Raw genomic sequence first — 13,308 nt, forward strand, 5'->3', positions numbered from 1 at the left:
TTGTTCCCTCAATTTTTGCAATCAAGTACCACCATGTAAGTAACGATAAAAGATTTTTCACAGATGGGTCAACCATAAATGCTTCCACTGGATTTGGTGTATTTAATCCATTTCATAGCGCCTCCTATAAACTGCAGAAACCATGCTCCGTATACGTTGCGGAACTCGCAGCTATATTTTACGCAGTAGAGCGAATTGCCTCACTACCTTCTGACCATTATTTCATTTTTACGGATAGTCTTAGCTCATTGGAGGCTATTCGTTTAATGAGGCCGATGAAGCACTCCTCGTATTTCCTGCCTGAAATACGAACTAAACTGAGTGCTTTATCTAACTGCTCCTATACTATCACCTTAGCTTGGGTCCCATCTCATTGCTCAATTCCGGGTAATGAGAAAGCGGACTCATTGGCTAAGGTGGGCGCTATGGAAGGCGATATTTTTGAGCGACAATTCGCCTTCAACGAATTTTTCTCCATTGCTCGCCAGCAAGTCCTCATCAGTTGGCATCAAAAATGGAATGATGGTGAATTGGGAAGATGGTTACATTCTATTCTCCCACAGGTGTCGAACAAACCATGGTTCAAAGGGTTGGACATGAGCCGCGACTTTATACGCGTTATATCAAGGCTTATGTCCAATCACTGCTCGTTAGACTCGCACTTCTATCGAATTGGGCTCTCAGGCAGCAATTTATGTGCGTGTGGCAGTGGTTATCACGATATCGAGCATGTTGTTTGGTCGTGTACCTTACACCGTGTTGCCAGATCTGAGTTATCCACATCCCTCAGGGCCCGAGGAAAACAACCCGCGATACCCATTAGAGATGTCTTGGCGAGCCGAGACCTTGACTATTTGAATTTAATTTATGTGTTTTTAAAGCGGATAGATTTGAGGATTTAGAAGTTAGTGTCATCTTGTGTTCTCCCAAGTTGTTAGCTACCCATCGGTGTACCCCCATGTTTGTCTTTTTCATCAGAGTGTCGCCTAGTTCGAGATCAAGAGCACATTGCTCTCCAAATCTTGTGTTCACAATCCCTACCCTGCCATCCATTTGTTACAATTTGTTACCCCTAACCTCGAGATAGCCGCGAGTAATCGGCCCCGCTTTACTAACGTTAGTTTTAAGTAATTTTGTTATCTAAACAATGAATATCGGCTCCGCAAAGCTACAGCAAATGAGCCTGGAAAAATAAACGAATTATTAAAAAAAAAAAAATGATCAATATATACAAAATGACTACACTTCGAACATGGACACCACTGGAGTAAGCCTGGATATCACATGACGATTACCTGACTGCCTTCGACAACGACCACCGCCATTCACACCATGATCCGCCAACCACGCTAAGAACCAAGACAGGAACTATAATGAACTCTGTTTAAAAATACTCTGTACTAAGGGGACTCCCTTCTGGAGCTCCACCAACCTCTAGGAGAACCCCTTCTGGGTTCTCCACAATATCAACTATGTAATTAGGGAAGCCCCCTTCTGGGGCTCCCGGAGATGAACCAGCCTGCGGCTGAAAATCTCCTAAATAGAGATAATAATAATAATAATAATAACTCTTACACTAGAATGTCCCGAAAAAACGTGCTCAACTTTTTGGCTCAGCTCTAATACCATAGAGGTAACTCTAAGACTAGAAGGTCCCGAAGAAACTAGCTCTACTTTTTGGCTCAGCTCTGGTACTATCTTCGGTCCCAAGCTAATCGATTCACCCCTCGAAACATAGGAAATTCCACTAACCCCTCAATTTATCTGTCAAACTTTCATAGCGAATCAAAACAAACATTGTGTAGGACTAGAATTTTGACTAGAATGGGGTACGTTAATCGATTTGCTTGGGACCAATAGGCTAGTCAAGTAGTGAGCCAATTTCAAATCGATAGTTTCGTATTGATTGTTGCTAATACCATAGAGGTAACTCTAAGACTAGTAGGTCCCGAAGAAACGTGCTCAACTTGTTGGCTCAGCTCTGGTACTATCTTCGGTCCCAAGCTAATCGATTCACCCCTCAAAACCTAGGAAAATCCACTAACCCCTCATTTTATCTGTCAAACTTTCATAGCGAATCAAAACAAACATAGTGTAGTACTAGAATTTTGACTATAATGGGGTATGTAATCGATTTGCTTGGGACCAATAGGCTAGTCAAGTAGTGAGCCAATTTAAAATCGTTAGTTTCGTATTGATTGTTGCTAATACTATCTTCGGTCCCAAGCTAATCGATGCACCCCTCGAAATTTAGGAAAATCCACGAACCTCTCATTTTATCTGTCAAACTTTCATAGCGAATCAAAACAATCATTGTGTAGTACTAGAATTTCGGCTAGAATGGGGTACGTTAATCAATTTGCTTGGGACCAATAGGGTAATCAAAGAGTTTAATCGCTAGTTTCCACCGGTTGTTTCTACTCAGTTGTATGAAAAAAATATAAAAACTACAGGTACTCAGCGCAGAGTTGCTGCAGTTTTAGAAATGTTTCCATACTTCTGAGTACAAGCAACAATCAATACGAAACTAACGATTTTAAATTGGCTCACTACTTGACTAGCATATTGGTCCCAAGCAATTCGACTAACGTACCCCTTTCTAGTATAAATTCCAGTACCACACTATGTTTGTTTTGATTCGCTATGGAAGCTTGACAGATAAAATGAGGGGTTAGTGGATTTTTCTATGTTTCGAGAGGTGAATCGATTAGCTTGGGACCGAAGAGAAATACTCAGAGAGATAGGCGGAGAAAACAAAATACAATTCGGCAGCAGGGATTTGTACCTAAATTATCTTGCAACCCTTGCTAGAAGCTAGCATTTCAAATTACTTTTATTTTTGATTCGATTTACGTGCAAAATAATAATTGATTGCATTGCAATATTTTGCACATTTCTTGGTGCCATTTATTAACCAACGAAGATCATTAATCAATAGAGTTAGAATATTGTTTTTGGTTCCAAAAACTAGTTGAATTTGAGAAGCACACACTGAAACAAATCGACATGTACCGTTTATTGGATCCATCTTATAACATAGCAATGTCAGCAGATTTATTCATTCTATGTGATGATTGATAGATTCCATTGGATTATCACTTAAAAACTATGACTGCGATATGTAATGATTTCTATCGTAATTTCACATACTTAGTACTTGATAATACTTTGCTTCCAACGTGGTTAGCGAAGGTAAGAAGTATATGAATATTGTCTGATATATTTCATGGTGAAAAACTGTTGATATGTCATGGGTGGGAACAGACATCTAGAAACTAATGGAAAATCATATAAGTTTGCACTATGAGAAAATTCAGTAAAATATACCTGTTTTCATGATGAATATTGCTCACTAAAATATATATCTTATAAGATAATCATGTATATTTTATTGGAGTTGCTTTTCCTGATTTTTGACGTTTGTTGATATGTCGCGTGTAAATAGACATGTAGAAACTATTGGACTGTCATTTAACTTTGCAGTATAGGAAAACATGTATATCTCATTGTAATAGCTTGCTTTGATTGTTGACGTTTAAAGATTGTAAACAGATCTATCCCAATCATTAAATAGTCATATAGAAATGCCTTTTAAGAAATCCAACAGCAAGCATTTGTTTTTGCATGTTTTTCTGGGATGAATATCGCTCCCAATAAAATACATCTTACATGATTGTTCTTTATAAATTATTGAAACAATTTTCAACGATGTTAACGTACACTCATTCATATGATAATTGGTTCCAGAAAAGAATGTATTGAGATTGAAAAAAAAAATTATTCTACTGTAATATTTACTTTGCTATGATTCTAATTGTAAGCCTTCTACACGGCTAATTCAGATTCCAGCCCTAAGTAGTACTTGAACTTCATGAGCCAGTTCTATCAAATCATATAATTTAGTCGTTGATTTATTGCACACAGGTGCATTAAGAAAGATTTGAACAAACCACACCACCGAAACGGAACATAAATTTGTCAGTGCTATTTGTCTTCACTCTAGCAAAACGAGCATAAAGTTGCACTACATTCCATGTCGGGAGAGCTGTTCTTACTTCATGCTATTTGAACGAGCTCAATCTTGAAGTCAGCCGTGGCCCAGTGGAATCGAGCACAGACACCGAAAGCATCACACCTCAACAGATCTTGATCGAATCCCAAATCAGCTACAATAAAAAAAAGGCACAACTGTGAAAGCTCACACTGCCTGATGTTTATTTTTCGAATTTATTTTTAGAAATCGATTAAATATATGTGTCAAAAGAAGAAGTAAATTTCATGTTATTTTCACATAAACTTTACTTCGATTGATTTATGACACATATATTATATTGTGGTGAAAAGTATAGCTTATGCTTATGGGTTTCAAATCCATTTCAGTTAATTATTATAATTTAATCGATTTTCATTTATCATATGACGATCATATAAAAGTTACCAAATTATCAGCATTGTAAATGTATCAGATATTCATATATAATTTACCTGACACATTTTCAATCATATCATTTTCAATGGATTATCTTATAGCGCAAATTTATTAGACTTCCACATAACAGGAATATGTCAAATTCGTTCAGTGCACAAAACATAATCAAATTTATTCTAGTAAGAATAAGAAATCCTCGGAAAAAATCTAATTGGAATGTTCGATTGGCTCAGATTTTGACAGTTCATTTGGCTCAAAACATTTTCTCCGCCCATCTCTCCCTCTGAGTATTTCTAGGATCACATATGCAGTACGGAGAGTGCTTTAATCGATGCCTGAAGAATTTCGCAATGCCATGGGTATTTTTTTAATTATCGGACAAGGTGGGCCGAAGGGTCTCCGATTTCTATGAAATTTCGCCCATAGGTAGAAATTAAAAAGATATAGGTTGCCGATTTTCCTGGAAAACTCAAATTAAAGTTTTCCGCTTTTTTCGGACATCACAAACTTCAAAAAATCATAAGTTAATAAAATGAATACCTGAAAGTTACTTGAAATTTTGGTAGCTATTCATTAAACATTCAATTGCAAAAAAAAAAAATCGCATGAAAATTTATACCAGTAAAGAAAATCAAAAAGAAAAGTCATGGAAAATATCGTCTGTATTATGGATTTTTTTTTTCAAAACAATGTGTTTATGTTCGGAAATTTATAAGCTTTTTTCGATATATCCGAAAAACTGACGAGTGGTGTACACTCAAAAATATTACAATACCAATATTGATTAAATTTTATGCATTTTATTATTAGTTAAAATTTATACATTGGACCGCTTAATATTTTCTTTAAAACTATACTAAGTCCGATTATCGGAGTGGAATTCGATCAGTGTATACTAAAATGTTCAAAAATGACAATGTCAAACACTATGGCCATAGAGGTAAGTCTAAGACTAGTAGGTCCCGAAGAAACGTGCTCAACTTTTTGGCTCAGCTCTGGTACTCTCTTCGGTCCCAAGCTAATCGATTCACCCCTCGAAACATAGGAAAAACCAATAACCCCTCATTTTATCTGTCAAACTTTCATTGCGAATCAAAACAAACATTGCGTAGTACTAGAATTTCGACTAGAATGGGATACGTTAATCGTTTGCTTGGGACCAATAGGCTAGTCAAGTAGTGTGCCAATTTAAAATCGTTAGTTTCGTATTGATTGTTGCTATGGCACTCGTAGTCGTTTTTCAGTTCACGTTGAAGGTGGTAACGTTCTCGAATTGTTCTGCAAACATCGTCCGCTCATTGATCGAAAGAAGCATATAAGCCTGGAAGTGGAATCGAAGCCTGCCATGAATGGCAACCCTGTATAGATTAGCCAATAAACTGCTGACGGATTTGACTTAACGGCCAAAGCGTTGAATATGACCATTCCGGGTGGACCCAAGCTGCTTATCAAAGATCGAAACGTCGAGTAATGATAAACCTGGGTTTCTATAATGATAAGTGTATGGTACTGCTTTTGCTTTAATTACAACTTTAATTTTTATTTGAAAACAATAATAGTAAGCATTAAACGAAAAAGATGCAGAAAATACATTCCCTCGAATAAACAGTATGTATGCATTGTAAGCATATTTCGATTTTATACTATGGCAGGCACAAATAATTTTTATACTAAGTCTGTATTCTCTCCCTTTATACCGACCTTAGCGTCGGCACGGAGAGTTGCGATTTAACGTAACTTTTCTAGTATTAAGCTTTCAATATTTTTTGAGTGTAGCGCTCCTCTTGAAAAAAATTCTTTGTCTTCGCACGACGTCCGTACTATAGTGGCTATATTCATAGTCTGGCGGATAGAATCTCGGGAACCAATTGAGCTGTCAAATAGCGGAACCAATCGAGCAAATCACGACCAACAGCAGAAAAGAGCACATCAGCTATTGCGAACAAAACTTCGGAAACCGTTTTCTCGTAATTCAAGGCTCGCCTACACAAACTAAAGTCATCTTTAGGTTGTGGAAAGTTCCCCTATCCGATGATGCTGGTAATTTACCTTCGATTGGCGAGGAAAGAACAATCAACGTTTTTTTTTTATAAAAGTTCATAGTCTTTTCAATTGTTGGTCTACAAGGTATTGAATTGGTTCCGCTTTTTGATAGATCGAAATTCTATCCACCAGACTATGAATATAGCGACTAAACATCCGTACACCTACACTGAACCAATATGACATATTCCTCCTTTCTTTTTTTTTATTTAACGTCGGTCTCTGTTCCGAAATCTAGTGCCAATCACCGACGGACATCGAATGCCATCCATTGACATTGACGGCAATCGAATGTGCAGGAAGGCCGCTTCCACACCTGCGTAGGATATCGCACCCATTCAAACACACATGGGCCGGGACCAACGGCTTTACTTCCCTTCCGAAGGAAGACGTGACCAGAGATTTTTATGCCTCAGAAAAATCCCACCGACCTTGGCTGGGATTGAACCCCCAGACCCATTGGGGTGTTAGAAGCAGTCACGCTTACCACTACACCAACGGCGCCGGCATTTCATCCGTCAGGTCATGGTAATTCTAACTATATCAAAATTTCTTCATTCCATCCATCAGGTAATGAAAATCCTTATCTACCATCCATTAGGTCATGGTAATTATTATTTACCATCCATCAGGTAATTCTAACAATTTTGTTTGATTACTCTACCATCCATCAGGTCATGGCAATCATTTTACAAAATTTCTTCATTCATCATGGCAATTCCTATTTACCATTCATCAGGTCATGGTAATTATATCTACCATCCATCAGGTCAAGGTAATTTTTAACTATTTCAAAATTTCCAACCGTCTTGAATGTATAGCCACAGACAAACAGACATAACTCTCGCAAGTTGTTCATCGAACAAGCATTTTACGGTCAATTTAAAAGAATGCTAGCTGATAGTACCGCCACCTGAGGCGCGCATAGTCAATTCCTTTGCGTTTGACGTTTGCACACTACCGCCATCTGTAATGTTTTAACGACGATGTTTTACAGTGAGAAATATTCAATTTGTTATGTCTCTTTGTTTGTGACATAGCTGTTACATTGAACTACGAATAATAAAACACATTTTTGTATGAAAAATACGATTCGAATGAAAACAAAAATATGGGTGTAAGTCTCTAAAATGATGGCTTCTCTTTTCCATAAAGTTACGATCTTTAACATTTGGAAATGAAAAACATAAACTTTGATTCGCTTCCTTTATTTCACTAATACAATGTGACACGATAACAAAATACATTCACTCGTTTACTCTCTTCTCAATACAGAACAACAAATGTACGCTTCTTACAAGCGGAGCTTCCTCATCGCTTGGGACCGCCCTCGAATCCCTGGATTGATGCCGTTTCCGCCGCGCTAAACTTCAGAACAGCCGCGATGGCATTGATCATGTGCTTCTTACCGTCGGCATCCTGCGAGATAAGAAAGCTGAGAACCACATTCTTCAGGTACTCCAGATTGGCCCCTTCGCGCGATTTGCAACGTTCCCACCGATCGATTTGCTCCTCCAGGTTGACAATCTTATCGTGCAGTTCCTCCTGCGAGGAGACCTTATCGTGAAGCGCTTGCCGCAGAGCGGTTTCCGCATTATTTTTCGCCGTTCGTAGAGCGGTGATTTCGATCTCTTTGCGGGCAAGTTCGTGAGCATAGTGCAGAATGTGGTGCGTCTCCGGATTCGAGTTGGGTTCCGTTTTGAACACTGAATTGAGAGCGCTGATTTTTTTCGACAGCGCCAACGGAAGGTTATCAATGGCATCTGGATTGTTGGGATCTGAGCTGGATTGTTGCTGCCCCCCGCTGGAGTCGTGCATCAAAATGTCGAACGACGTACGGAGGGATTTGATTTCTTCTTCCTTCTCTTCGAGCAGCTGAAGTGACCGTTCACGTTGCTTCTTGAGTTGCAGCTCCAACTGGGAAAGTTTCGATTTGAAATCAGACTCCAGAGCGCTGATCAGCTCTTGGGTACGGATTTTCTCCCCCTTCAGTACGTTGTTATGCTCAATCAGCTTGTTCTTGTACTCCACTTCTAGATCGTCAATGTTCCTATTCAACACCTTGATCTTCTCCTGTAATGTTTTCGTATTGTTTTTATGAATTTGGATGTTAGCTTTCAGGGCTTCGTTCTCTTTCATGGTCTGCTCAAAGTTGCGCTGTAGATCGCGATAGTTGGCCAGTTCACTGGCCGGGTAGCTGACAATCTCCTCGACAATGGGCTGGATCGAAAATAGGGAAGACAAATCCAGTGGCTTCTCCAGTTTCTCATTTTCCGCTAGAAGCAAATTCTTCAAATAGCTTATCTCCTCTACAATCCTTTCCACATTGCTTTCCTGACTAATGCGCCTCGTAGATGCATTATCCAGACTCAATTTTGACAGCTTGTCCTTCAATTTGGAGATACTGTCCTGATCGTGCTGTCGCAGTCGATCGTACGTTCCAACCACCTCGCTTAGTTCAGCCAACCGTGCCTCCAGGTTTGCAACACGTTCTTCGTGAACTTCCTCCAACTTTTTGCTTCGGTCCTCAGCGATCATCACCCGCCGTTGTTCGTTCCGAATAGCCGCAGCATGCTGGCGCTTCAAATTATCTATTTCACCCTGAAACTGCTGAAGCAAAGTCGACAGCGCAGCGTTTTCCTTTTTTGAACTCTCCAACTGCTCCGCGCTCAGCTTGGTAAACTCAGAAGCCTGTGGCATATCGCTTACACGTTTATCGGAATGTTTCTGATTGAATTGAATCTTTAGATCCCTCAATTGCATCTCCAGTGTCTCATTCAAGTGCCTCTCATCCAACAGTTGCTTCTGCAGTTCACAAATCATCACCAGCTGTCCATTACACTCCTCCTCCCGATCGTGCTTTAGCTTCGTCTTACAATTCTCCAGATCCGTTTTGATCGTATAGTTCAAAGCTTTCACTTGATCCTCCAGATCTCGAATTGCAGCCTCCTTATCGGCGATCACCTCCCTCAATTGCTTACGCTCGCTCTTGAAGGAAATTTCCATCCGACCCTTTTCCGCGGTTAGTGTCGCCAGGGAATTCATCAATGTCGCCACCTGCTCCCGCAGGCCTTCGCCGCCCTCCCCATCGTTTGGAGGAGCCGAAGCTTGTTGCTGTTGTTGATGCTTTTCCACCGAACCGTTGCTAGTAAAGGCAGCAAGACTCGATTCGAGTGCAGTTTTCTCCTTCAACAGGCCCTTGTAAGCGGTGACAACATCTACAAAGCAGACAATAAATTACGTAAATTGCAATTAAATTCATTTGAACTCATGAAACATGCAACTCGGGTAAATTACCTTTAAGGCGTTTTTCGTAACGTAGCAGTTGTTCCTTTTGGGAGTTGACCACCGCTTCCAAATCCGGATGTTTCTCCATTGTAGCGTTTGCAGATCAGCACCTTCACAGTGTTCGATCACATAGCTTTTTTTTCACATAAAAATCGATATTTCGGCTGGGAAATACTGGAAAAACAATGCACGGAAGACCACTTTTTGCATACGCAACACAAAAATGCAATATTTACATTGCATGTGAAATCTGTCATTTTAATTTTATGCACACGAAAACTTTTATATACCCATCGATGATTAAAATTTAACCACTTTTTGCATTTATTTCAGGAGCAAATTTTCATTACGTCGAAAGCATCGGAAGTAACAAATATAAACAAAATCAGCATCTGAAACTGGACTACTCAAAAATGTCAAAAGTGTGACAAAAGTGCACGTCTCCGTCAAATTATTTTGGTGTCTCCGGAGCACTCATAGCTTCCCGAATAAACCCCAACCATTCGTGAAACTTCTTCAAAGTTCTTTACACAAAAATAAAGATTAATGTCGGTAATTCTTTACTTTCAAGTTTTTTTGATTTCGATGAATATATTTAAAAACCTTCATTGATCGATACTTACATTTAAGATAATTTCTTTATCGGTCACATGATAGTAATCTATAAAGATGCCATGCTAAATATCTTCTAATTTCAATGTGTCACAAGGACTATAGTTTTCTTTATAAATATTCATCTAAAAATATTTGAATACTGATACCATCGTAACGTTGAACTTTGGCAAAGAACAACAAAGATTGCCATCGATGCACATTTATAATCTCCTTGTTATCGATTTGCATCGCTGGGTAAAGAGAGTTTGATACACACTAGATGACAGATGGCAATGTTTATATTAGTTATCGACAAAACTTGATACTTTGGTTATGGATATGACAAATAAATTTTGAATTCATAGTTGAAGATGCTAACTTTCAAATAACAGACTGTAGTGGTAATTTTTATACGATAGATGGAGTAGATGAAAGTGTAGAGTTGATACACACAAAGAACAAAAATTGTTGTAATAAAAATAATTCACTTTCAAATTGAAAATTCCTCAAACTTCATAGTTTCAACAACGAATATTTTCAAAACGAAAGCTATTTTTTTGGTTTGAAAGTTTTTCGTTCATTTATGACTCGTAATTTTAAAAGTGCATTTTTTTTAAATGAAAATTGGTTTACTGTCAAAAATACCTCTAAACACCAACACTTTTGGCAGCACTGAAATTTTGCCGCTAAATTTTAAGATAAAACATGCAAAACAAAACAGAAGCAGCAGCAGTAGTGTCATATCAATCCACTTCCCAAACATAGATTCTGCCCGTCCCTAAAATTGGCTTCCGGTTTTAGATTTCCGTGAATGGTTTTGAAATGTTGGATCAAATCAAATAGGCCCTACTCGACGATCCAGTAAGTGTTTTTTTTTTATATTTTTAAACAACCTTTATAAATGCTTACTACTTTCGCTGTTTACAGTATTACCTCAAAACGACCCAAAATGAACGTTTCTTGGTTCGCACCATCTGCTGGTCAAACTTGGCCTGGAACCGTTCATATTATCCCAAGATACCACGATCGAGTGCCGCACCGATTGAACTTTAGCAATCAATTACTGCCAAAATAAATGCGAAGCCCGAGGCCTTTGCCGGATTCGTTTCCCAGATTTAACTGTTCCTCGGACTGTACAATGTGCATCATATTTACTGTAGGTGTAATCTATTTTCTCAATGATTTTGAATTATAGACCCTTCAACATGTTCACAGGTTACAAGGATTATCAATCTTCAAGGAAACCTGGGAGCTGGCCTGGAGACTACTGGCAGAGATAAAAGCAATGCTTACAGTGTGCCAAATGCATGATATCTAACGATCCAAAACCGTTGATACATACTGTCTGAGTTCATCAGTTCATCACGAGCCATGATTTGATATCATAATAAAAATAATAGATATAAAATTGAATAATAAAAAAAAACTCTACATGTCATACTGACAATGCTGGTATTTAAAATGAAAATATTTTAATTGTTCAATTCAAAGTGAAAAAGATCGTTTCAATTAGACCACACTTTCATGATAAAAATTTGTTTTGAATTTAAAATAATCCACTTTTTATTCCAACACTGCCATGCTTTTGTTTTGACAGAAGTACAATTCGTTTTGAAAGTTTGAACTTTTAAAAGTAGGGAGCGGTTAACTTTTGAATTGATAGTAGGCGAAATTTTATTTTAAATTCTAAAGACTTTCTACCAAAAAGAACCAACGCAAACTTTTAATTCTACCAATGGTTTTTTTAATTTTATTAACGATTATTTTTGTGTGTAGTTCCGTTAGAGTACGGCAGTGTGAAAATTGCATATAGATAGTAGAATCAACAATCAATACGAAACTAACGATTTTAAATTGGCTCACCACTTTAGTAGCCTATTGGTCCCAAGCAAACGATAAACGTACCCTATTCTAGTTGAAATTCTATTACTACACTATGTTTGTTTTGATTCGCTATGAAAGTTTGACAGATAACATCAGGGGTGTGTGGATTCATGCAGAACATGCAGGGGTGAGTGAAATAGCTTGGGACTGATTGGGACCGTTGTTCTGGTACTGAGTGAGCCAAAAATAATAATGATTTTCTTCGGGACCCAGTGGTCTTAGAGTTACCTCTATGGTAGAATAGCGAGCTAGGACAACTTTAAATGAAGGTACGAATCGGTTTTTTCATCTCTCTTTACCAAACTCCCCATTTGGAGAGGGATGGTGAGGGGTGTCCCCCCCCCCCCCACCATGCTTGAAAAGATGTACATAAATTTCAAAACACCATATACTAGAGTGTGATTGCCAGTCGTTAAAAAGCTCATCAATAGCAGCTGTAGACCCGAGGATTAGCTATCAACAAAGAAATCAGTACACCCTAGATGGCACGGGATCGAAACGTAGCAATTATGCAGATAAAAAAAAATCCCAAAAATATCAGTACCGTGTATTGTTATTTTGACCTGACAAGAGAAATCGATATTTTGATCTGGCAACACGAATCGATATTTTTACATAGGTAACGATTAGTAGCAACATTTTGATAAAGATGTTTATAAATGATTCACGATCAGGCTTTTAGTATCTTTACATTTATTCATTAAATGGTGACGATCGCTATCGATTTTTCATATGAATGTCTTTGAAGATCGATATATCGAAAATTAAAGAAATTTAACGAAATGGTTGGTCGGGGCCCTGCCAAAAATGGTTTATAACCCCTGCTAAACTTTAACCACAGGCAAACAGACATAACACAATCACATTCTTCGCAAATAAGGTTTTAGTTGGGAATGTGCTTGCATTTGTCATGGTGGCGCCACTGAAGCGTTAAGCAAGCCAGTATATAGTATATACCTTTGCGTGAATCCTCGTGCTACTAGCCTGGCTTTGTAGCGATCCTCTCCGTTGTTTTCACTCCGCTTCAACCGGAACACCCACTTAATCGAGACACGACCTTTTGAGATCTT

General features: G+C 38.4%; 1 protein-coding gene across 1 annotated transcript; it reads right to left on the bottom strand.

Moving 5' to 3' along the window:
* Positions 1–7,683: 7,683 nt before the first annotated feature.
* GCC88 (GRIP and coiled-coil domain containing 88 kDa) lies at positions 7,684–9,988 on the bottom strand. Its single transcript, XM_065231616.1, has 2 exons — positions 9,770–9,988; positions 7,684–9,690 (listed from the first exon to the last, which is right to left on the bottom strand). Exons 1-2 carry the CDS (start codon positions 9,846–9,848, stop codon positions 7,784–7,786), a joined length of 1,986 nt encoding a protein of 661 aa, XP_065087688.1. The 5' UTR covers positions 9,849–9,988; the 3' UTR covers positions 7,684–7,783.
* Between the last annotated feature and the right edge of the window lie 3,320 nt (positions 9,989–13,308).

Source organism: Ochlerotatus camptorhynchus, unplaced genomic scaffold, assembly GCF_037179485.1.
Source record: "Ochlerotatus camptorhynchus isolate MF236.1 unplaced genomic scaffold, CSIRO-AGI_Acam_v1.1 ptg000357l, whole genome shotgun sequence".
Classification (NCBI taxonomy): Eukaryota; Metazoa; Arthropoda; class Insecta; order Diptera; family Culicidae; genus Ochlerotatus; species Ochlerotatus camptorhynchus.

Excerpts from the sequence above, each read along its gene's own strand:
- GCC88 (XM_065231616.1), bottom strand. The coding sequence starts at position 9,848 with ATGGAGAAACATCCGGATTTGGAAGCGGTGGTCAACTCCCAAAAGGAA. Across the intron at positions 9,691-9,769 it reads TTACGAAAAACGCCTTAAAG|ATGTTGTCACCGCTTACAAG; the intron begins GTAATTTACCCG and ends TCTGCTTTGTAG.